The sequence below is a fragment of the Nomascus leucogenys genome, chromosome 6 (genome assembly GCF_006542625.1).
Source record: "Nomascus leucogenys isolate Asia chromosome 6, Asia_NLE_v1, whole genome shotgun sequence".
In the NCBI taxonomy this organism is placed as follows: domain Eukaryota; kingdom Metazoa; phylum Chordata; class Mammalia; order Primates; family Hylobatidae; genus Nomascus; species Nomascus leucogenys.
The window spans coordinates 60,958,917-60,983,688 of NC_044386.1; the positions used below are offsets into that span (position 1 = coordinate 60,958,917).

Here is a 24,772-nt window from a genome sequence, read left to right on the forward strand (position 1 = left end):
CTTACAAAAACCCTATGAGATAGGTATCATTACCCCCATTTTATAGTTAAGAAAACTGCGACACAGAGCAGTTACTGACTCGCCCGTAGTCACATGGCTAGGGAAGTGGGGGAGAACATTTCACTCCAGGCAGATCGGCTTCAGAGTCTGTGCTCAATTACATGCCAAGCAGCTTCCCATATGTAAAGCACTCAGAACAGTGCCTGGTACATGGTGTTTACTGGTGTCCTTACTATTAGGGAGAGGGGATAAGCGTCTAGACTTGGGGAATGGCACAAAAAAAGAAGGAAAACCCCAAGCAGCAGCCTGTTCTCATGTCGTAAGAACTCTAACTCAAGCCACAACCTGAAACAACCAGTCTGGCCAGGGCCAACTGGTCTATAAAGTTGTTTTATAGACCCCTACAAGAAAGGATGTCAGGGGAAGGGAGACCTGGAAGGTCCAGCCCTCACCTCCCCAGCAGCAGGGCAGACCTGCTGACCAGCATGTTTCATTTCCACCCAGGAAGCAGGCAGGGAGCCTGAAGAGGCAGGTGAGGATACCTCTGCCAGTTTAGGGAAGAGAAATGATTCTGGGAGTGTTTGAACAGCCGGGGCGTGGGCCTCTCAGGTGTCTGGGTCTTGTCAGGCAGGCAGACACCAAAGCTGTGGGCCCTGATCGCATTCCATCCATGTTGGGGAACTCTGCTTGTCTGTTCTCATGGTGTACCCTCTCTATCCACACCCAGCAAAGTGATGCTCAGTCTGGGCACTTCTCTTTCAAGGCCTCTATAGCCAGAACAAAGCTGCCCTGTGCAGTAGGTACCACCTACCGAGCCTGGTACCTACCACCCTTCCCATGAATGCTGAACTTGGCCAGCATGCAGAGAGTACTGGTTTCTAGGAAGTAAGGAATTCTAGCTTTCCTCAAGGAGGGTAGAAAGGCCTTGAGAACAATTTGGTAAAAGTCCTAATTACAATATCTAACCTGCTCTTCAGAGTCTAAGAATGGGTATCCCAATGAGGAGAGAAGAGAGGCCTTCCTGTGGCCTGTACCACTGCAATGCTACCTAACTGCCAGGCCAAGAATCTCCATAGGTAGCCTGGGCAGAGCAAGGCTGTCCAGAGCTACACATGGGGCCCTGTTCTTGGGAATGCTCCTCAGCTTGGGGCACAGACTACGGGAGTTCTCACTTCTGAAAGCCCCCTACCTTCCAGTTAGCAGCCAGACCCCAAGGGAGACCCCTGCTCAGATCAACAGCCCAACCTCCTGGGATGCCATCTCTCCGAGACTCCCCAGTACATCTTGGGCCCAGGAAGCCTCACCTGCTGCAAAAGGCATTTTGTATGGGCAGCCGCCACAGGTAGCGCCAGCGCGGCTGACAGACAGGGGCAACACTCCGCAGATGCTGTAGCCATTCACTCCAGTGTCCTCACTAGAGCAGTAGCGAGAGGAGCCCCAGGGAGGGTGCTGGAAAGGGGTGCCTGAGGGCACTGAGCTCGGAGCTAAGAGGAGCCCCTCCTCGTGAGGTGCAGCCACTGGGGACAGCTTGCCCTCAGGGAGCATGGGGCAGGGCGAGTAGCCCCCACACTGCAGCCCCTCTTGGCCACAGTACAGGTAGACGCTGCCTAGAGCAGTGAGCTCAGGCCTAACACACAGGCCATTGTAGTCGGCGGGGTTGCCAGGCATGGGCAGCGGGGACAGCTGAGGTGTGAGGAAAGAGGGCTGATGCAGTTCCTGCTTAGGGGCAGGTGACTCCTCGCCTGGGCGCCCAGGCTCCGGCTTCAGAGCCGCCTGTCCACCCATCAGCAGGGGCAGGTGAGGGCGCAGCCCCAAAGGGCTCTCCAGAGCCTTGCTCAGGGGCTGATGAGATGGCTGGACGGATGGCCCACAAGGAGTTGCAGATGGCCATGGCTCATCAGGGCAGCCTTGCCAGCCGGGTGGGCCTGCAGCCTCCCCAGAGCTGGCCCCCTGCCAAGCCTTGGGATAGTTCTTGCCATTGACCTTGGGCCACTTTGGCCTCGGGGCCTTGGGTGCTGGGGGCTCAGTGGAGCGCCCATCTACTTCTGCATGGGCACGAGGCAGCCGCAGGGGTAGCTCCCGCTCCTGGCTCAGTTTTAGGAAAGCAGCTGCGTTCAGGCTAGCCAGTCTCTTGGGAGCTGGGTCTCCATCTCGGCGGGGACCTTCATCTGGTGCTGGCTCTGGAGACAGGTCCAGACTTCCTCCTCCAAGGTCCCCCAGCCGGGGCCGCTTCTTGGAGGAGGACCAGCCCCCAGTAGCACGATCACGGTCACGGCTGCGGTGGGGATCCCCCGCTCGACTGCGGCGGGTGCCTGCCAGGCTGCTGGTGTCCTCTCGCTCCAGCAGCAGGTTATTGAGAGCTTCCGCATTGAGGGAGGCCAGGCGCCGCTTGCGGGGCTGGGCAAGGCCAGGGTCTTCACTGGATGGGGCCGGGCTGGGGGGCTTGGGCAGGTCAGGCGGTAGCTCATCAGCTTCATCTGCACTCCGGGGACCGGCCACATTCTCCAGGCGAGTCAGCAGCACTTTGCAGGCCTTGGGCTTCTCAGGAACCAATGGGCGCTTACGAAGTGGGTAGTTCTTGCGGCGCCCTGTGAGGTGACCTGGGCTCTCGGGCATGCCTGGCTCCACACCCTCAACCCCCTGCTCCATGTTGCTGTCTTCCATCTGCAGGGGCTCTCGGCGGCCAGTGGGGCCCGAACTCAGCATGGGAAGGGACTTTCTCCGAGTGTGTGTCATGGAGTACTTCCAACCTGCAGGACAGAAGGTGGGCAATGAGAGAAGCCCTCTCTGGTCTGCTCCTGCTTGCTTTCTCTCCCACTGCAGCCTACCCAGCCCCAGGTGCAGTGATCCTGGCCTACAACTACCCTGTCTCCAGTATGGATTTTCCCGGGACTCCCTCTCCAGAGTGTGAAGGTGCAGTGGAATCAAGCTACCAGCAGCTGTGCAAGGACTGGTTCTTCCTCTTTCCTTTTAGCCTAGGGTATCTCTGAACTAAGCCCCTGAAGAGCCTAGGGAGCAATGCAGACCCCAGGGACAGGGGATAGGAGGAGCTGGTGGCAAAGCTCTTTGTTCTCCCCCTGTCCTTCTCTCACTAGATACTCATCACAGGATGGGAGGAGGCTCTGAAGACAGAGCCTCCCAAGATGGGGGACTGGGTGGTAGAAGTCCATTTATTCTTTCTTCTTTTTTTGAGAGACGGAGTCTCGCTGGAGTGCAGTGGCGAGATCTCAGCTCACTGCAAGCTCCGCCTCCCAGGTTCACGCCATTCTCCTGCCTCAGCCTCTCGGGTAGCTGGCACTACAGGTGCCCACCACCAAGCCCGGCTAAATTTTTTTTTTGTATTTTTAGTAGAGAGGGGTTTCACCGTGTTAGCCAGGATGGTCTCTATCTCCTGACCTCGTGATCTGCCTGCCTCGGCCTCCCAAAGTGCTGGGATTACAGGCGTGAGCCACTGCGCCCGGCCAGGAGTCCATCTATTCTTCCAAAAGTATAACCAAGGCATTAACAACCCCCTCCCCAAACGCAGGGCTTCTGAGGTTGGCCACAGGAGGACAAGAGGACAGACAGTGAAGAGTTGAGATGGGGAACCTCCCTGCTGGGCCATGAAGGCAAAGTTCAGTCTCTGAGGACTCCTCCCCTGGCACATAAAGCAAGACCGCCACAACCTGGGTCTAGCTGGAAAAGCTCTATCAAGGGTGAAGTCCTGGCTTTGAGGGGCCTATGGTGGAGAAGTTTCAGCTTTGAGGGGCCCATGGTGGAGAGGTCTCAGGTTTGAGGGGCCCATGGTGGAGAAGTCTCATTTGAACTTTGGTTCAAATTCCAGGCAAGAGCAGCCCAAAGGGTGCCAGTACCCAGGGCCAGGGTAACAGTAAGGCCGGGATCAGCATATTCCTGGGGGTAGAGAAAACCCAGGGACTGTGCGTAGACCTGCCACACAGCTTTAAACCCCTGCCGGCCACAAAGAGTTGGGAAAAGAACGTGTCAAAGAGAAGCACTAACACAGGAGACAAATGAGCTGCCTTGTTAGTTGTGCTCGGTTCTCCCTCTTTGTAGGCAGGGGCAGGATGCAAGGAGGTGGGGAAGAGTCTCAGGAAGCCCAGAGCCCCTGACAGAAAATGCAAATGACCAGGAATCATCCCCTAACTTTGCTTGGCAAAACACTCCAACATACACCTGCAGCAGCCTGGGTCCCAGTTCTGAGTGAGAAGCCGGAGCTGGCTGTGCACTGGAAGCTGGCATGGCCAAGACAATGAAGAACTCCAGGGGGCGGTGGTCAGAGACTACGGGGCTGTTCACTTCCTACCACTCAACCCAAAGCACAGGGGCTGTCAAGTAAGGTGCCAGACAAGTTCTGTCCCTCACCAGGCACCCCTGCGACCCATCCCCACCCAGCAGGCCCAGGCTTTTCAGCTTAATTTCCCCACTGCTATTGCTGTTCACACTCATTCTACAGAGGAACTGAGAGCAGTCCCTGCTGGGCCAGGATTTAACCCTGAAAGTCTCAAGCCTGAGGGCTCCCAGGGATTCCTGAATCTTTCCCTGTTAGCTCCCATGGCCTTGGGCCAGTGGGTGGGGTCACTGGACACCTCCTCTCCAGAGACATGCTGCATTGAGAAAGAGTGCTCAGAAAACCAGGCTGAGGGTGGTGTGGGCAACCTTCACCCCTGAGAAAGGACACGGAAAACTGGAAAGGAGAGGCAGCATGCCAGGCTTTGCTCTGGCCACGTGCGGGGACTTGCCACTGCTCAGAGACCAGGCCCCGGGCAAGACAGAGTCACAGAAGGCAAACCCATTCATTCCTGAAGCACAGACGGAGAGCTCCTAAAAAATCCCAGGCATCTGCTAGGCTCCATAAGTCTCTTTCCTGCTTCTAATCAGGGTGACCACCCATCCCTGTCTGCTCAGCAGGCTTATTGGCAATGCCGGGCGTGGTGGCTCATGCCCATAATCCCCACACTTTGGGAAGCCCAGGCGGATGGATCATGATGTCAGGAGATCAAGACCATCCTGGCTAATACAGTGAAACCCTGTCTCTATTAAAAATACAAAAAAAAAAAAAAAAAAAAAAATTCAGCCGGGCGTGCTGGCATGAGCCTGTAGTCCCAGCTACTTGGGAGGCTGAAGCAGGAGAATCACTTGAACCCAGGAGGTGGAGGTTGCCGTGAGCCAAGATCGTGCCACTGCACTCCAGCCTGGGCGACAGAGTGAGATTCCACCTCAAAACAACAACAACAACAACAAAATCCCATTTCCTATAACCCACAGGCCCTTCTCTCATATCCAGGCACCCCTGTGCTGGAGGTGGAGGAGCATGCAACGAGAAGCAGCAGAAGCACATCAGTATTTCCTAGGGAGCCCAGGTCCAGCCCTCCCCAACTCCTAAAGGGCCTGGAGATGATGGATGAGTGAACAGACCATGCATTTGAGAAGGGGCCAAAGCCCCTCAACAGGCCCCAAGTTACCAGAGGGGCTGGGCCTGGGAACGGCTGGGAGCCAAGGTGGAGATCACCTGGGCTTGTCGTCTTTGAGGATAAGGACACAAAGTACAGAGTGAGGAGAAGGCGGCTGGGAAAGACAGCACAGGGAGGTGCTGTCAGGCCTGGCTACTGGAAGTGTTCTTAGCAGGGGGATGATTGGCCACCCCTGACCTCCCGCTGGCTGGGAGACTGGCTGCATGGACAGATGGTCCTCAGATCTCAGGATAGTTGTCCCCACTCAGTCTTCCCCTCTCAACACACAGAGGTCCCAAGCAGAGAGAGGTGGGAAGGGAGTCAGTGCCTTGACTACACAGCTTCCACTTTCAGGAGTCTGAGCCCAGAACCTTTGAGAATCTGTTCCCTGTGGACTAATCTTGCTCTTTAACCTCTCATTCAGCTTTCCAGTCCCTCAGGGACACCCACTACTCCCCTGGGGGGTAGGGTGCTGACGATCCCGGGAAGCCTCTGAATCACAGGGAGCGAGTCACATTTCCAAATTGAGCAGAACAGCCTCCTGCTAGCCTCCCTAAAATCTGCCAAATCCCCTGGCACTCGCTAAAAACACCCAAGGCCATCAAAAGCACATCGCAAAACAACTCCTAGCTTTCCTGTGGTGCAAAGTCCAGCCACTCAGCATCCTAAGGAGAGTCTGGGGTCTGCTGCCTGCCTCTCGCTGCACTCCATTCTGGTGAGAGCATGTGTGAGTCATGCTTTGAAGCCAGTCGAAGAAGCAAGAAGCTCGGCTGCAACTTTTTCCCTGGGGTGGGGCTGGATGGAGGGGCTACAAGCCTGCCAGGGCCCCTCCAACCCACAAGGGATGGCCCAGCTATCGGGCTGGTTGGGGAGAGGGGATCCCAGCAAAGTAGTAGGCTTGGTTCCCCTCTCCTAACCGCGCCAATCCTCCTGCTGCCCCTCTCACTTATACACTAGCCACCCAGAAACTTTCAACCACTGCTAGGGGACAAGGTGCGCTGGGTGCTCTCAGCACTATCCCCTCCTCTCTGGGAAGCTGTGTCCTCCCAGACACGCACGGGTGGTCCATGCCCTCTTGGGAAGGTCTCTAGGAGGGATTCCCAGGGCACTTTCTTGACACTAAAAGATGTCAAGAAAGCTCTCGCTGGAGAAAACCAGTCTGATTGTCCCCAGCTCTGACACAGCTGCCAGGAAGGACAGCGGCTGGCTGGTGGGCATCCAGGCTAAAGACCCAGAGAACCACAGGCTGAATCCCAAATCCTCAGAAGTGTACTCTAAAGACAGTAAACAGGCCACCTTCACCTCAGGGGCATCAGGATCTCAAAATCGAGGGGGAGGGCAGACCCAGCTAAACTGTCACAGTAGGGTCTGGGTGTAGTCAGAAGCAGAAGCAGAAAGGGACAGATAGATGCCCTGCTCTGGCCCTCAAGCTGCAGCAGCACCATACACCAACCCCACCAGCATGAGCAGAGCACAACCAAGGTGCTTCATGCCGGGCTGAAGGTTCAAGGGAGAGTCAGAGGCCCAGGGGAGCACGGGGTGCTGGCACTGCTCTGGGGAAACAAGGGTGAGGGCCTGGAAGGGCAGGTCACAGCCCAGATCACTCCCACAAGCAGAGGCTGCCTGGGGCAGGAAGTGGCCCTCAGTTGTGGTTGCTGCTCTCCCCTTACCCACCCAGCTCTGGGTTGCACCCCGCACACCATCCTGAGGGTTTCGGGACTACACTTTAAATTTTGCTTTTCAGGCTTCTTTGGTTTTTCTTTTTTGTTGTTTTTTGTTTTTGTCTGAGACAGGGTCTTGCTCTGTTGCTCAGGCTGGAGTACAGTGGCGCAATCATGGCTCATGGTAGCCTCGAACTCCCAGACTCAAGTGATCCTTCCACCTCAGCCTCCCGAGTAACTGAGACTATAAGCGCGTGACACCACGCCCAGGTAATTTGGTAGAGACAGGCTGCGGGAGGTGGGGGGTGCGGGGGGTAGAGGGCCTCACTATGTTGTCCAGGCTGGTCTCAAACTCCTAGGCTCAAGTAATCCTTCCACCTTGGCCTCCCACAGTGCTGGGATTACAGGCATAAGCCACTACACCCAGCCCAGTTTATTTTTAATGAGAGGGAGGGATTCAGGGGAGCCTTAGACAAGGGCAGATCAGGTCATCTGGGTGAGGGCTGGGAAGGACCCTGCCCCATTAGAAGCCACCTCCTTCCAATTACAGCTAAAACCACAACTGGAGCTGAGTTAAGCATTGCCCTCCTCTGCATTCTCTCTTGGAATAACCCCTCCCATCCGTGAAAGGAATAAAACACTTGTCATGAGCACTGAATTTCTTGAATCTTCTATCAGAGAAGAAATGTGGCAAGAGCACAAAACCAGGCTCCTTTTCACTTAAAGTTAGTTGCTGTTACTTTATGGAGAAACAGGTGAAGCTGCTGAAATTCTTATGGTAAAGCCAGGTAAAGACATAGCTGGTAGTGAATCTCTTAAAGAGCTGGTAAAGCAGAAAGAACCAAAGCATTGAGTCAGGCAGACCTAGATTTAAATGCTCTGTCCCTCCTGAGCAATGTATTTAACTTTTCCAAACTCCAGATCCCTCATCTAAGATGGATATACCAAAAAGAGTCTTCCTTAAGAGTGGTGGTAAGCAGAGGCAGGCAGGCCAACCTCCCCCATCCTTCCAACCCAACAGGGGAGGGCAGCTGGCCCTGGCTGGCCATTCCCCACAGCAGGAGCCCGGGACAGATTCCTCCTACCCCAGTGAGAAATCTGAAAACCCAAGCTTGCACCTGAACTTTGCTCTGCCACTATTCCACTAAAAACACCTAAGTGCCCACCCCAAGGAAAGATAATAATGATGACACTCCTCCTTTTCCCTTGCAGGACCCAGTGTGGGGTGAGTTGGGGCGGGTCGGGGGGGGGGCGGTCAGTTTACAACTCAGCAAGAGGGCCGGGGCAGAAACTATCCCAACAGACCCTGAACAACAGCTCTGTGCCTCTGAGAAATACTCAACTCTACAGTGAAAGGCCAAGTTCCTCAGATGCTAACGGCAGGGCTAAACCCACAACGTGAGGTCAGAGGGTGTGCGTCCTGCCTGTCTTGCCACCACCTGAATGAGGCTTCAGTGCAGGCACCCATGCAGAGCAGAAGTCTCAGCTCCACAGCACAAAGCTGCAAGGAGCACTGTCCTCAAAGAGAGAGAGAGCAGGGACCTCAGCCACCAGCCCTGCCTCCTCAGTGCCCATTCAGCCTCACTTGCTGCGGGCACTCAATTCATTCTGCAACCAGACTGGGAGCCTAAAAACACCTGGGCAAGAAGCACGAAGTGCAGCTGAAAGGAATTGGCCTGATCCATCTGGACACAGGCTTGCTTTTAGACTGCCCTCAGGTCTGGTGGCAGGGGCTGAGGTCAAGAGAAACAAGAGTATACCTCTCATATCTAGAAGTTGCTATACAACACACAGATCCCTGAGTGAGGAGAGTGGGCAGAGAGCATTGTGTTTTAATCATACCAGTGTTCTGCCTTATGAACTTTAACCTGACAAATTAGAAGGTAATCACATGCAATAAAAAACTAGTCTTTAGAGGCTTTCTTAAAAGGCACATGTCCCTACTTTAGGCAACGTGCCTTCCCCCAGCTTCTTCCCAGTACACAACTCCTGTGTGCATAAGGTAGACCTGCATCCACAGGTGCTAGCCCAGCTAAGCCTGCCTCTCATTCTCAGGCACACAGCACCTCTTGTGACCTTTGCCCACTCAGCCAACATTTGCTGGCCCCCCACAGCAGAGGGGAGACCCATGTGGGGCTGGAAGCCATTTCATGCCACTGCTAATCCTATGTGGCCTTAGTCAACGGCTTGAACTCTGAGCCTTGGTTTCCTTGTCTACACAGCAAGGTTGTTGTGAGGATTAAGTTAAAGAAGAATGTGTGTAAAGTGCCTAGCAGAGTTCCTGGAATACAGTAGGTTCTCAATACAAGCTCATTTGTTTTCTCTTTCCCCTACAAGCACCAGACTGAGTGCTGGAAAAAATGCAAAAGACTAAGAGTTGGAGCATGGGCTGGTAGGAAGACAGAACAAGATAGTGTGACAAGGGCTATAATGGACTGTTCAGAGCTTGGCTGAGGGGTTCCCCCAAGGCAGCTTCTCAGAGGGTACATATGAGCCAGGCATTTAGACACTGAGGGCCTACTTTATGCCACGTGTACCGTGGGAACAAAAGCCCAGTAGGGAGTGGGCAGCACTCTGAGAAATTCATTTCATAAATGTTTGGATGCAAGAAGGGGTGACAAACAAAACCTAAATTCTTTTTTTTTTTTTTGAGACGGAGTTTATGCTCTTGTTGCCCAGGCTGGAGTGCAATGGCGCGATCTCGGCTCACTGCAACCTCTGCCTCCTGGGTTCAAGTGATTCTCCTGCCTCAGCCTCCCAAGTAGCTGGGATTACAGTTGCGCACCACCACGCCCAGCTAGTTTTTGTATTTTTAGCAGAGACAGGTTTTCACCATGTTGGTCAGACTGGTCTCGAACTCCTGACCTCAATTGATCTGCCTGCCTCGGATTCCCAAAGTGTTAGGATTACAAATGTGAGCCACTGCGCCCGGCCCAAAAGCTAAAGTCTTAAAGCAGGAAACAAATGCAACTTTTCCCAGACTCGCCCCTATTGGCTCCATGTAGGATGACTCCAGGCAGGGGCTGGGGGGCACCCCTTAACTCTGGGCTAAGGCTCCCTCAGACCCTCCCATCCAGATGCCACACTGCCCAGGATCAGCCAGAGGCAAACCTACACCTGCAGCAAGACCCATTTGCTCTGAGCAGCTAACAATGTGAGAGGAATAAAACAGGGGACAGGGCACCCCAAAGCTCAGCAACAGGCCTCAACAGAACCGGGGAAAACCTTGTGCTACTGATGCACCATTCTTCAAAAAACATGAACAGCTCACCAGCCTTCTCCAAGCACCTGCCCAGGAATGGCAAAGAACGTGTGTTGGTTCAACCACCAGGACATTACGTGGACCAACAACTTAGATTTCTAAAATGGCTTGCCAAGACTACAGGTGCTAGCTCTAGTCCTGAACAGAAACTAGCCAGCCAGGCCAAGATGGAGGTCTGCCTCCAGCCTCCTCAGCAGAGCACTAACCTCCTGAATGAACCAGCTGTGAGGAACAAGATCCAAGACCAGGCCTCCCCCACACTCCACTAGCAGGAGTACAATCGCAAGGCAGATCCTATCAGAGTTATGGGCACCCTACCCAAATATCACTCACCTAACTAGTTAAGTGGCTAGTGCCACCTCCAATAGGATGCCAGCCCTATGGGGACAGGTAGGCTCTGTCTTCCTTAACAGTAAATCCCACCCACATGACTTAATAAGAGCTTAATAAGAATAAATGAAGATCTGGCTGTCCACCTGCCCCACCCTGTGTAAAAATCTTTATCCTAGACTTAGAGCACCACTTGGAGCTCAAGACAAGAGCCCTCTGACCTCCAAACTCTCCTCCATCCCCAGGAGTCCACTGTGCATCTTCAATTTGATCCACAGTGCAACAAGGTTACAATAGGAAATCTCTTGTATTTTCATGGCACAACCCTCCTTCATTACCATCCATTTTCATTTTCTTTTCTTTCCTTTTTTTTTTTTTTTTTGAGACAGGGTCTTGCTCTGTCACCCAGGCTGTAGTAGTAGTGCAGTGGCACAATTATAGCTCACTGTAGCCTCGAATTCCTGGGCTCAAACAATCCTCCTACCTCAGCCTCCCGAGTAGTTGGGATTACAGGCACACACCACCATGCCTGGCTAATTTTTAAATTTATTTTTATTTTTGTAGAGACAAGGTCTCACTATGTTGCCCAGGCTGGTCTCAAAGTCCTAGTCTCAAGTGATCCTCCCATTTCAGCATCCCAAAGTGCTGGGATTACAGGCATGAGTCACCATGCCTGGCCTCATCCTCTTTCTCCTCTTTCCCAAGTTGCCCAGCTACCTCTGGAAAGCATTCCACTGGCTGTGGCTGCCCCTAAACCATTAAGCAAGTGAATGTAGTACTACAGACACTTGTATCAAGACAAAGAATGTCACAGATACGTGAAATCGGGAGCAAAGAACTAAAGTTAGCATTATCAGTCCCCAGACGCCCTAAGTGTGCAGGGTTGGAAATTTCTGATTCACTGCAGAGGTGACTACTGTAAAAGGATGGTCAATGTTTGTCAAGCACTCACTATGCACCTGGCGAGGTCCTAAGCACACTACATTCACTATCTCATTTATCTTCACAACAGCCTTATGAGCTAGTTGTTACCATTTCATCCTAACAAGGAAAAAAAACAGGTACAAAGAGTTAAAAGGAAGGCTGGGCGCAGTGGCTCACGCCTGTAATCCCAGAACTTTGGGAGGCCGAGGTGGGTGGATCACCTGAGGTCAGGAGTTCAAGGCCAGTCTGACCAACATGGAGAAACCCCGTCTCTACTAAAAATACAAAAATTAGCCGGGCGTGGTGGCACATGCCTGTAATCCCAGCTACCTGGAAGGCAGAGGTTGCGGTGAGCCGAGATCGCACCATTGCACTCCAGCCTGGGCAACAAGAGTGAAACTCCGTCTCAAAAAAAAAAAAAAGAGTTAAAAAGAGATGCTGGGTGGGAGTGGTGGCTCACACCTGTAACCTATAATCCCTGTGCTGTGGGAGGCCAGGAGTTAAGAGACCAGCCTGGGCAATACAGTGAGACCCTGTCTCTACAAAAATAAAAAATTAGTCAGGCATGGTGGTGTGTGCCTGTAGTCCCAGCTACTTAGGAGGCTGAGGTAGGAGAATGGCTTGAGCCCGGTAGGTGGAGGTTGTAATGAACCACGATCACACCATTGTACTCCGGACTCAGTGAGAAAGCTGGCTCTTAAGAAAGCAAAAGTTGCTAGGATTGAGGACAGAGGTGAGCCATCCCGGCCTCTACACCAAGGCTCACACTTCCTGCACTGCAACACACTGCCTCTACTTAGGGCATCACAGGACGGCTGCTGGATCACAGACCAAGATGCAAGATAACTTGCACGTTGTTTTATTTTTCTGTGCTTTAATTATTGGCATTACCACACATTATTAGTTTTCCCACCACAGAGGAACTAAAGATGTACTCCAATTAAATGGCATCTATAGGCTAGAACATAAACACAATTAAAAAAAATTTTTTTTGAAAGAAACTTTTTTTTTTGAGATGGTGTCTTGCTCTGTCATCCAGGTCGTGCAGTGGCGCGATCTCGGCTCACTGCAACCTCCGCCTCCCGGGTTCAAGCAATTCTCCTGCCTCAGCCTCCTGAGTTGCTGGGACTATAGGCGCACACCACCATGCCCGGCTAATTTTTGTATTTTTAGTAGAGACGGGGTTTCACCATGTTGGCCAGGATGGTCTCGATCTTCTGACCTCGTGATCCACCTGCCTCCCAAAGTGCTGGGATTATAGGCGTGAGCCACTGCACCTGGCCGAAACAAACATTTTATATCCTAGAAAAAGGTGAGATGCTAAGAAGTTAAGTCTGGGCTAAATAAATAAATGAATAAATGAGAGAGCTTCAAAGATACGTTGTCCTGATTTTATACTAAATCCAGAAAAAGGTAACACCCAACCATGCATCTATCCAATATCTCTCGTCTCAGGTGAAATTCCCTTCCCCCAGCCCAGACTGCAATGAAGACTAAAAACTGGTCATCATGCTCTAAACTGTCATCTTAACATGCAAAGACATATTAACTGCCCCTTGTCTACCTCTCTCTGGGCCACATAAATTCAAGTCCTTTCAATTTCTCTGGAGATCATCTCTCAGTTATTCAATCATTTTTATTTTTATTTATTTATTTATTTATTTTGGAGACAGAGTCTTCCTCTGTCGCCCAGACTGGAGTGCACTGGTGTGATCTGCAACCTCTGCCTCCTAGGTTCAAGCAATTCTCCTGCCTCAGCCTCCTGAGTAGCTGGAATTACAGGTGTATGCTACCACGCCTGGCTCATTTTTGTATTTTTAGTAGAGACGGGGTTTCAGCATGTTGGCCAGGCTGGTCTTGAACTCCTGACCTCAAGTGATCCACCCGCCTCAGCCTCCCAAAGTGCTGGGATTAAAGGTGTGAGCCACGGCACCTGGCCTCAATCATTTTTATAATTCTTTTTTACATTCTACCCCTCCAGGCACAAAGCAGGAGATACCCCTCACTACTGAGGAAGGCCCTGCTGGCCCTGACTATGGTGGAAATGTGACTTCACCCCTCCTTCTGGCATACTTGTTAGGATCTCCTGGCATCAAGTGGCACCCTAATAATACCTTTCCCACGATTTCTACATAGGTCCTCTAAAAAACAGTAATTCACCTCTAAACCACCTGGCCACACGAGAATGTGATTAAACACTGTGGACAGGTAACCAGAGTTGGAGAAGGGTCTGTGTGGGCTGCCCCTCTCCACTGCACGCAGGAAGCTGAAAAAGCTGCACCGATGGAGGCTAAGAGTCCCCAAAAGGCATTGGAGATGGAACAAAAGTAGGAGCCATCAACACCACTCCAGGTGAGATCCCTGGGGTCAAGAGAATGGCAGAAAGGCAGGTCCCATTCTCCTTACCCAAGGACAGGAGGTCAAAGCACCTCTTTTCCCCAAACCCACTGGAAAAGGAACACATGCAAGAAAAAATATTGAGACCCAAGTTTCTGCCTGACATTGATAACGTGACTAAGAAAAGTCACTTGTGTTTTTCATTCAGCTAACTTGGTCATAGTGCTTAGAAATAAGTTCCCAATTCAAATCAGCGAGGCTGAGAGACAAATCCCTTTTTTTCTCCTGGTGGATTGGGCCTGCAGAGGATCTTAAAGACAATGTTATTTTTTTGTGTGGGGGGGACACTGAGTCAAGTGAATAACCATCCTTGCAGGTGTTTCCCACTGGGAAAAATGAAATCTGATGACCCCACTCCCACCCACAGGGACACAACACAAAGTCCTGGATGTGACTGTACTCCAGGGCCTGCTTACCAAGTCACCTGGGGCAGGACACCAACACCCCTGTTGGAACCCTAGGGCTGGGCCGGTGTTCAGTGAGGGTGCTTGTCAGGCCGTCTGGCCCTTAGCAGACCATGTGCAGCCTCACTGCTGCTGGTGCTCTTCCTCCTCCTCCTTTTTAGCCATTTTACTGCTCATTAGTGGCAGTACCAGGAGGTGGGCAGGGGAACATAAAGGAGCTGAAATTCAAACCAGCCCATTTTACACCAGTTAGGTGCCTCCCATAAAACCGCGCAAGATTTCTTCATCCAAGACCTCCCTGTCCTCTGTCCTGTGGAGGTCTAAGCAGCCTGAGGGGTCAGGAGCTACACAATCTCCAGACCCCAGGATCAGGAGCCTCTACCTCTAATTATCATGAGCTCTTGACTGCACATGGTATTTTCTGTCACTTCAGGGTTAACAGGCATTTCCAGCCATGAGCTGGCCCATCAAGTCAAGGCCAGGAAACCTGCAGAGCGGGAGTGCTGGGGCTGCCCTCAGAACCGAAGCACACTCTCCTCCTTGTCCCTCCAAAGTCCCCAGCACAATGGCAAGTTCACAAAGGAAGTGAGCCTTGCCAGACTGTGCTAGCAAATTCCCATAAATACTTGGGTCGGGGTAGTACTGCTTATGTAAAATGCTTCCCCATTGAGAGATGCTGCTTTATTTACATTCTTCACAACCCATTCATAAAAAGGAGGCCCTTTAATGTCGGGGCTGTTCGTATAATGCTCCATAAACTCGGCAGCTTCGCCTGGCAGCCTTAGTTCAACACAGGCTACTTCTCAACTCCAGAGACTTTTTTTCCTTAACGTTTTTTTTCTCCTTAATGACTCACCTTGCGACAGGGTGCTGAGGCCAGATGTTGCCGGAGCAAGGCCAAGAGGAATAAGAACAGATAAAATGAAAACACACAAGTCCTCCTGGATGCTGGAACAGAGAGGTGAGGAGGAATGAGAATAATTTTGAAAATTCCCCATAGAACTCCAATTGGAAGTATGTATGCTAAGAGGCTGAATTCCTTCCAGGTTTACTAAAACTTCCTTTCTGGATGTCAAATGCTCCCCAACTTACACCTCTAACCAGAGAAGGTGTGAAAGGGTTTTTTTTTTTTTTTTTTTTTAACCCAAAAGGAGCTCTCTCTGGTTTTTAATTTGCACTGGGGATGAATAAATAAACAGAAATTTTCTCTGTTTCTTGATAGAAGTGTTCCAGGGGCTGCTGGCTCCAGAAGGGGCACAATTTGCTCCGAGTGAAGAAACTCAGGCAATGCCCGGAAAGAGAGGAAGGACTGTGTTCTAGGACACACAGCAAACACAGCTGAGGAGCTGAGAAGAGAGCCCAGGAGATGCATTCTGAGGTAGCTTTTCTCCTGCTACAGTAGAAGGAGGAGAGAAGTAGTAGGGATTTTTTTTTTTTTTAATTGACAGGGGAGCGGTCTGCATTGCCATGGCAACTGTGAGGGGTGGCCTTCCCGCGTAGAAGGGAAATGCTGGTCCATTAATCATCAAACTGGGGCACAAAAGGGAGGTTTGGGGGAAAGGGGATGGATGCAGAATATATTTTTTCACTATCTAGCCTCTAACCAGTCACCAGTCCTCTTTCCCGTTTCCCCCATGGTCCAGGGTTGATGATGAACAAAAAAAGAAGACTGAGAGAGCAGGGATTGTAGCTTTCCTTTATGAGCGGTCCAATGTGGGGCTGATTGTGCCTCTTATGTTGGTAGTGCCCCCATAAACACCTCTTCCAAACCAGCCCCAAAAGTCCCATCTATGGGCCAGACCCAGGAGTATTTTTCTTTTCTGTGCTCAGAATTTTGTTTTCTCCCTCATTTACACCCGGTTTGAGAAGAGATAAAACATATGGATTCATTTAGCATGAACAACAAGGAAAACTGCATAAGAGCAGCAAAGCCGGGTAGAAAGAATGGTGGTCCGGTGAGGTAGGAGGAAAACAGGATTACAGCCCTTTTCCAATGTCTATATGGTATCACATAAGCAATCTATAGGACTCTTCACCAGCAGAAATATCAGAAACAGCTGTTAAATTTCCCATTTACAGCACCCCAAACATGCCCTATCCATATGCCTTTGACAGAAAGGGCTGGAAACCTCCAAGGACTCCAATATGAGCATTTCTGGAGAAGCTGAAAGGAAGGTCTCCCTCTTGTTCCTGCCTAACTCAGCAACCAACCACATTTACTCACTCAACAAAAATGATGTGCACAGCACTGTACAAGAAATACCAGAATATTCACACACACACACACACACACACACACACACACATACACACACAGCTTTAACACTCATATCGTTCCTGTCCTTAAGAAACTTCCAACCTACAAAACCACTCAAGAGGATACCACGTTAGAAAATCCAGAGTCATAAGCCCAGGCGGGGATGACTATGTTGGCCTGGAGTGGTCTGAGCAACAACCAGACTAAGGACAAGTGGGATTCAAGTGGGAGTAAAGGAAGGGGAGCGGCAGCAGTGAAGATGCAGGAAGAAAAAATGTGCATGGTATGGCTAGGGAAGAGCTAGAGGCGACACTGTCTAGGGTCAGACTGCAGGGAACGGGGAGCCATTGCAAGTTTGTGAGAAGGGGAGTGACACCGGGAAGGGGTGTTTTAGGAAGAATGACCTGGTAGCTGCATACAGACTGGATCAGAAGGGCCAGGAGGGAAAGGGAGGCTGTAACAACAACACAGGCCTGACATGGGGACAGCAGGGCAACAGAAAGGAAGAAAGAGAGGGAGATATCAAAAATAACCTAATCACTGGCTAAACTCTCCGGAGCAAACCCTCCTTAACACCAGATCCAACCGGCGTGAGTCTCCTGCCAGGTAAGAGCCCTACCAAAGAGGGAAATGCTATTTGGGCAACTCCCCTTCATATTCCAGTGGCCAGACCACGTCATCCCCTTCTGACTGCCACCAAAAGAAATCACATGCCGTGTAGCCTCACAGAAGGCACAAAGGCCTTGAGATTCATCATCAGTCTCTGGATTTTAGACATGCAATTAAATTATCTCAGAACAAACTTTAGCCTCCTGAGTGAGGTAATACCTCCCTTTCTCACAAGCCTCAGCTCCACCCAGGCTGGGGTCTAGATCATTCTAGGGAGGTCCATGGGGGGTGGCCATGAATAAACTCCCATGCCCATGCTACCCCTCTGACGAGGCAGACAACCAGCTTTCCCAGGTGGTATTACAGCCAACCACAGTCGAGAGCGGCTTCTAACCAGCCCTACCTGAGGTGGGACTCGAACTCAGATTCTCAGCAAAATCCACATTCTAAAACAGCCTGAGTTTCCCTGTCCTTATGATCCCAACTCTTCTTTTGGGTGTGGGGTTCACACGGGGGGGGCATGGGAGCTCTGAATGAGTTTTTACAAGCAGGTAAACAACATCCAGCTCACAGCTGGTCACTGGTGGAGTTGGAGGCACTCACAGCTTAAGCCAGTGGTTCCTAAGCGTCCTCCAAGCTGGCCAAGGACAGTGGTGCCCCTCCAAGACATGTGGTCCCTCTGGGCTCTTTTTCTCCTTTTTTTTTGTGGAAGATAGCGAGGTGAAGAGAGTAGGGAGGAAAGTCTCAGGTGGCACAAAGTAAAAGGACTGGAAACCTTTTTATTTCATTATTAAATTCCTGCCTGGATTTATAAACTCAGCTTCTCATTTCTCTAAGTGGGTACCTTCGTGGCTAAGGAAAAGTGCTGGAGGCAGCTGCGGAGGGCTGGCGGGAGCCCACGGGGTTGGGGGTGTCTTTTGTCCTAATCAAACTAGTCTTCTGCACTTCTAACACTGTCGACAATGGGCAACTAGGAGATGTCCCAGGTGGGGTTAGACTTCTGCCTGTGGGCAGACTCTGCCTGTTGAAAAACCCCTCATTCTTGACAGGCTCTACAGCGGCTCACCAGGTCTGTCGCCTCGGTGAGTAGTAACCCCATCGCCACCAGCCAAGGCACATCATGAGCATACACCCCCACCCCTGCCCCTCGGCCCCCGGCAAGTAGACCCCACTTCCCAGAGCCTCGAGGCCAACAGCGAGCGGCTAGAGCGGCAAGGCAGTGCCGCAGCTCCTCCCGGCGGGCGCCCCGGCCCCCGCAGTCCCCGGGGCAGAGTCCGGCCCCGTCGCCCGCCCCTCGGAGTGGGTGCCTCGGACCCGCTCCCCTCCCCGACGCCACCACCTGCGCCCGCTCCGGCGCCGCCTTTGTCCGGCGCTTCACCGCCGAGCGAGCCCCTTGGGCCCGACCTGACCCGGCCCCCAGCCCCAGAGGAGAGGCGGCGGAGCGAGCAGGGCAAGACCAGGCCGGGCCGCGAGCACAGGGTCCCGCTGTCACTTGGAGGCGGTCTGACAACTTCGATTCCCCCCGCCCCACCTCGGACTCGGCCGCCGCCCCGCAAGGTCCCCGCAGGGCCTCCCGCGGCCCACACTCGCTTTTCGAACCGGTCCCCTTCCGTCTTCGGCGCCTCCCTTCCTCTCAGCCCGATCGAGTCGGGTCTACACTACTCCCCACCACCGCCCCCGGCCCGGCGCGGCCCTCATCCCCTGCCCCCCATCCAGCAATAACCGGTCAGCTCCCAGCGCGGGAGGGCGCCCCCCACCCTAAGCGGGCGATCCCGCGGCGCCGCCCCCAGCCGCGGCCCCTTGCCTCGGGGACCGCGATGGGGGAGGGGGCGCGGCGGGGGCCTCGCCGCCCGCGCACTCGGAGGCGAGCCGGCTCCGCGGCGGCGAGGGAAGACCGGCGTCCTCCCGCCCTCCGCAGCTCGGGACGCCCGCGCCGCCGCCGCCCGGCCGAGCTGCCACCCTGCGGCCGCCACCCACCCCGCCCCCGGCCTGCAAGGCGGGCGGCCCCCGGGGGCTGTCACCTCGAGGCGCGCCGCGTTCCCCGATGGCGGGACCGTGGTGCCGGACCCAGGGGAGGGAGGTGGCGCGAGCGGGCGGGCGGCCGCACCTGCTTCGCGTCGTCCGTCCGTCCGTCCCTTCCCGGGCTGGCGGGGGCGGTGGCGCGGCGCGCTCGGTGGGGCGCGCTGACGGGCGGCCGGTCCTCTCCCCCTTCGCTCCTCTGCCTACCTCGCTCGCTCCCTCCCTCCAGCTCGCCCCTTCCCCCTCCTCGACCCTGTCCCCTGACTCACCAGAACGGGCGGCGCGGACGGCGCGGCTCTGGGCGCCCGCAGGCCCCGGCCGGGCTGGAATCCGGCGGCTGGAACCCCCCGGGGGCGCTCAATTCCCGGGCTCCACGCTGCTGCGTCAGCGCCTCCTCCTGGGGGCCGGGGCCGGGCGGGCGGAGCGGGGACCGCGGCCGGGCGGGGCCGTCGGGGGGGCGGGCGCGCCTGGCCGGGGCGGGCGGACGGCGGAGGCCGGACGGGCGGGGCGGGCAGCCGGACGGGCGGGCGGCGGGGGCCGGGCTCCGGGATCCGCTACGCCGCTCGCGGTTCCCCCACAAACTCCCCGAGAGCTGAGCCTCCGCCGCCCTCCTTCCTGCTTCCTCGTCCCCAGCCAATCAGCAGCGCGCCCCTCGGCCAGCTCCGCCAATCAGCCGCCCCGCCCTGCGCTGGCTCCGCCAGCCAATCCGGCCCTCGGCTCCCCCTCCCGGTCTCTGACCAATCAGAACCGTGGGTCGGTCGTCCCAACGCAGGGGGCAGCACGAGGCGGCCGGGGGAGGCGGTGCGGGGAGTGGTGGGGCCTGGGGGGAGGGGTGCGGTGCCAAGGGTGGTGGCAATGGGTGATTTTCTTTGCCGGCTTCTTGGATTTTTCTCTTCGTCTTAAGAACCTGAGCCCATATCCCACGGGGACTAGACCCCAATCCCCCGGCTGCTAGCCCCCCGGAAAAATCTTATCTCCCCCCGCCCTGGCCATCACCCCTCCGCATCCCCTTTCCCCCAAATCCTCCCCAGCACGCTCTGGAGAAAGCTGCGGGCCGAGGAACACCCCATCCTCGCCGGAGGCTGCTGCCCCCAGGGCAAAGCTTCGGGAAGACCAGCCGAAAATCAAGCGAGAACAACCCCCCTTTCCTGCAGAAAGGGCCCCAGACTCCTGCAAAAGGGCCCCGACCGCTGAGAAGCCCCTCCCGCCCTTGCCTCATCTTTCCGACTTCCCTGCCTGCCACGTCTCCTTTCCTTTCCAGCAAGGTCGGTCCTGGCTTGGTAACCCCTCACCCGCATCTCTTTTTCCTCTTTCTGCCCTTCACCTACTGCCCCCAACCCCAGCTCCTAATTCACCCTCTTCAGAAGCAGAGTGTGGAGCCCTCATCCATTTCCAGCTGACAGCAGAGCCTGGTCTGTGAGTCCTTGACACCCACACACCCTCTTCCACCACCGCGGGGAACATCAGAGCTCTCCGGGGGAGGGAGAAAGGGGCGGGCAGCCTGACAGGAGCGGCTGGACTCCCTCCCTCGCGTCCCCAAGCTACGGGAGAACCAAGTGTAGACACTTACCTGGCTTCCCCCTAGTCACCGAATGCTGTGGCTCCGTCTCTCATCCCCACAGACGTGCCTTCCCAAGCCAGAGCACGCTCGCGGGGTCAGTGGGGTGGGTGGGCACAGCGGGCTGAGGTCACAGAGAGAGATGGGAAGTCCCTGTAAGGTGCGGGAAGGAGCTGTGTCTTGGGCACCTCGTGGTGCCAGAGCCCGCCTAGGACTTCACTAAGCCCGGGATATGCACACAGTAGGTTCTCGAGAAATGCTGAGTTCACCCCTGAACAAAGCCTCATTCCCAATTCAGGCGGGGGAGGGGAGCTTTAGGAGGTAAAAGGAGCAGCGGCAGAAAGGGTAGTGTCAAGTCACCAGAGCGCTGGAGCAGCCCAGGGAGGGGCTGGGCCCCAGGAACGCCTTGGGCAGAGAGAGGCACCCATAGTGCTGAGGCTGCCCAGGCAAGCAAGGAAAACCCAGCCTTGGAGAGTGGCCCAGGGGCTTCGGAGGGGCTCCTCCTGCACCACACACAGCGCCCAGCCTTTCCTAGACCTTGGGACTCCAGCGCTCACCCAGGCGGCCTTTTAAGACAATCAGGGCTGCTAGCCAATATGGCTGGGAAACAACCTCCCCCAGAAGCAGTTCCCCATCTGCCTCCAAAGCTGTCCAGGGGGCCCAGACTGTCTTAGCTGTTTGGGGGGACACATTTAAAGGAGGGGCCCCCTCAGCAGGGAAAGTGTGTGAATGGAAGCTAAAAGCTAAGACTGTGGCACGGAAATGTCTCGAAGGTCCAGGTTCTCCCACTGCCACTTCTCCCACCTCCCACCCCCCACCCTTGGGGAAAGCAAAACCCCCAAAGCTGTAAAAGTAGGACACTGAAAGATTTCTCCCTTTCCTGGACAGGACAGAGGTTCCCGGCAGTGCCCCCCAACACACACCAGGCCAGCCCTACTCCCCACCTCACAGAATTCCCCCTCTCCCTGTCCCAGTCTGTCCCATAGGCAAATTAACCCCATGGTGGCCCCCAGTCATCAGAGATTGGTGGTGGAGAGTACAGCAGTGGTGGCCACGGGAGCAGAGCCATGCTACAGGCCAAGACAGAAGAGAGGCCAGGATCCTGTCTGCAGCCCAGGCGGCACTGACCTTGGCAGCCACTTCAGGCCTGATAATGGGCAGGGATGGAGGCCGGGAGGGCCAGAAGAGGAATATACCTGGTGGCAGGGAAGGAGACCCAAGTGGCAGGAAGCCCATGTTCAGCCGAGGAAATGGTAGCAGGATGAGGTGGCAGGATTGGGTGTCTTCCTGGTGTTGGCATTAGGGGGCCCTGGGGTGAGCAGGGGAGAGTTGTCTTATCTGGGGTCTCGGTGGGAGGGAAAGGAAGGAATACCGACTGGAGAGGAGGCAGAGTAGTCATGACAGCCCACCCCCAAGTGCCTGCCTGGCCGCTGGAGGAGTTCTCCCCTCAGAGCCTCCAGTGTGGGTGGCTGTGTCCGCTGCCCCAGGAGGCTCTGACTGAGTGGGCTATGGTGCGGGGACACAGGCTGGCTAAAGGCACTAAGTGTTCCTCCTGTGCCAGCTCACTGAGCCACCTCTGTCCCCCCTTCCTCTCTATTGCTTGTTAAAACAAGCCAGTAAAGAATAGGCAGGGGCTACACCCTGCCTGTCCCCCAAAGGGAACTTTTGGCCTCTCCTAGCCTCCTTCACCCAACTTTCAGGGACCTCTGCAACTGGGCCTCCTTCTTTCCCAGTCCAAAGCCCTTCCACAGCTGGAAAGGGCTCCACCTCTTCCTCCTTCCTTGGGTCCTGTAACCTTTCCTGAGTGAATGCTGCCCCCACCCCACTTCACTGGGTAGCTGTGCCACGCCTGGGGCCCATCACCTTTCCTCTCCCTGGTATGTTTGGCAGCCCAGAGGTCTCCCACTGAAAAAAGGGTTTGGCACTTGGTGTAGAAAGAGGAATGGGTCCATCGGGTCTCCAGAGTCTTCCCCGGGCTGCTGCCAAGCAGGGGCTATCTCTCCCCAGACACCTCCAGACCCATCGGGAAGGGTTAACTGCCTCAGAGGGAGATGCCGTAGAGGAAAACATCCAGGGCCAGAGAGACCACGCGGCGCACCCCTCCCCCACCACACACAACCAGACTGACAGCCGGGACAGACTGGCTGCTCGGTCATCTCCAGCCCAGCCCCAGCACCTCCCCGCCACTGCCCACTGCAGTCCCCGAAGACCGCCTGGCCTGAGATCCAACCACCTGGCACCAGGCAGGGCACCCCATCTGCAGTGCAGTCCCTGCAGTGGTGGCAGTGACCACTTTCTCCTCCCTCCAGCCCCTGCCCAGGTCCCACCTTCTTTCCTGGAAGTGGGGCAGCCCCTGTCCCAAGCCCCAGAATACCTGAAGTCTAGGTCCCTACAACGCTTACTGAGCCACCTGGCTCCTCAGCCCCACTGGACGAACTGAAGGGCACAGCTCTTTGGGGGAGGAACACCAAGGCAACAATTAAATGCGGCAGCAGCATTTGCCCCCTCCCCCATCATAGGAAGCCCCTGGGGGGTGGGGGAATAAAGAAAGCTGGACTTTTATAGTCCATTTGCTGTGACCCACTCCCTCTTAAAGGGATTGGAACACCCCTCCTTAAAGGGATCTCCAGAAATTATTTGCCCCCCAAGCAAATCCTAGTGCAGGTCTGGTCTTTACCTGCGGAGGCCCTCTTCCCTAGGGATGAGGAGGTAGAAGTGCTCCTCCAGACTCTTGAGCTGGAGGGGCAAGGTACCCTCCTACCACCAAGGAGCCAGCTGTTGAGCGCCCAGTGAGGAACACGACCTCTTCCTCCCCTAAGGGCACCTACGGCCCCGGCCTTGGGGGTTGGGAGGTCCCGGTGAGGTAGGGACTGTGTGGGACTCAGTCTCCGCACAAGAAGGAACAAGGGGGCTGCCTGCGCTCAGACTTTGGGGAACACATGTCCATGGCGCTGTGTCCAAAACCCCCATCTGCCCAGCGCTAGCCTCCAGATTGCCGGCCAGGGGACGTCTTTGCAGTCTGCCTCTCCCGGTAAAAGCTGTTTCTGCATTCTCCTTCCCGCCCTCTGAATCCCGTCTCCTACCCTCTTTGGGGCCCCATGCCTTTCTCTTGGGGTGCATTCTCTGCCCCTCACCCCAGTCGCCTCCTCCGCAGCCCCAACAACTGCGGACTACACCCTATTTCAGGCTCTCTCCAGACCTAATCGGAGTGTCCCCGGGGTCCTTCTCACCCCGTCCACACCCCCGACTACCGTCAAGTGGTGGGGGATGGGCACCCCCCCGGCTCCCGGGAGCCCCGCAGAGTCGCATCTTAGCCCTTGGGCTCACTTGGTCTCTAGTCTCGCCCTGCCTCTGGGACTGCAGAGTTCAAGGAGGGGGTGGGTGTAAGTGGGGGAGGAGGTGTCCGAGGGCACTCCAGCCTGAGAGAGGGACAGAGTCGGAAGCGGGCACTCACTGTAGCCACCCCCCTCTGCCCCTCCTCCCTTCGCTGGGGGAGGGTCGACGCTGCCGGGGGGAGAGGTTCCCCGGCCCTCAGGAGCCCTCCAAGCCCCCCACTCCTACCACTCCCTGGAGGAAAGACTCCCCCAAGGGCTGGTGCTCCAAGCCCTCACCCCGGCAGCTGCGGCAGCCTCCGGCTGAGGTCAGGCTCCACCTCCTTTCTCCAGAGGGAGAGCGCGGAGGGTTGTTTGTTGTTGGGGTGTGAGAGAGAGAAGGTTCGAGATCACCTGGCCCGGTGGGCACGGCTCCGGAGCGGGAGCTGGGCCGGGTGGGCTGGCTTGGGCAGGAGCCCGCCGCAAGGGCGAAGGACTCCCCTCGCCCACCCCCAATCCCGGCTCCGAGCCCGCGGCCCGGGCGCCCCCTCGTCGCGCCCCCGCCCGGCTCTCCGGCCCGCGTGGGATGC

The 24,772-nt window shown here is 55.2% G+C and overlaps 1 protein-coding gene across 7 annotated transcripts in view; it reads right to left on the reverse strand.

Moving 5' to 3' along the window:
- The window catches only part of BAHD1 (bromo adjacent homology domain containing 1), a 28,215-nt gene extending 7,087 nt beyond the window's left edge, over window positions 1-21,128 (reverse strand). The window contains exons 1-2 of one of the 7 annotated variants that reach the window (XM_012507406.1): window positions 20,884-21,128; window positions 1,305-2,750 (exon numbers count right to left, since the gene is read on the reverse strand). In XM_012507406.1, the coding sequence (XP_012362860.1) occupies window positions 1,305-2,736 (1,432 nt within the window). In that variant the 5' untranslated portion in view covers window positions 2,737-2,750; window positions 20,884-21,128. Of the gene's footprint in view, window positions 1-1,304; window positions 2,751-19,401; window positions 19,460-19,582; window positions 19,898-20,883 lie in introns of those variants that run through there. The other 6 variants (XM_030814296.1, XM_030814294.1, XM_030814299.1 and 3 more) reach the window with 6 other exon arrangements.
- Between the last annotated feature and the right edge of the window lie 3,644 nt (window positions 21,129-24,772).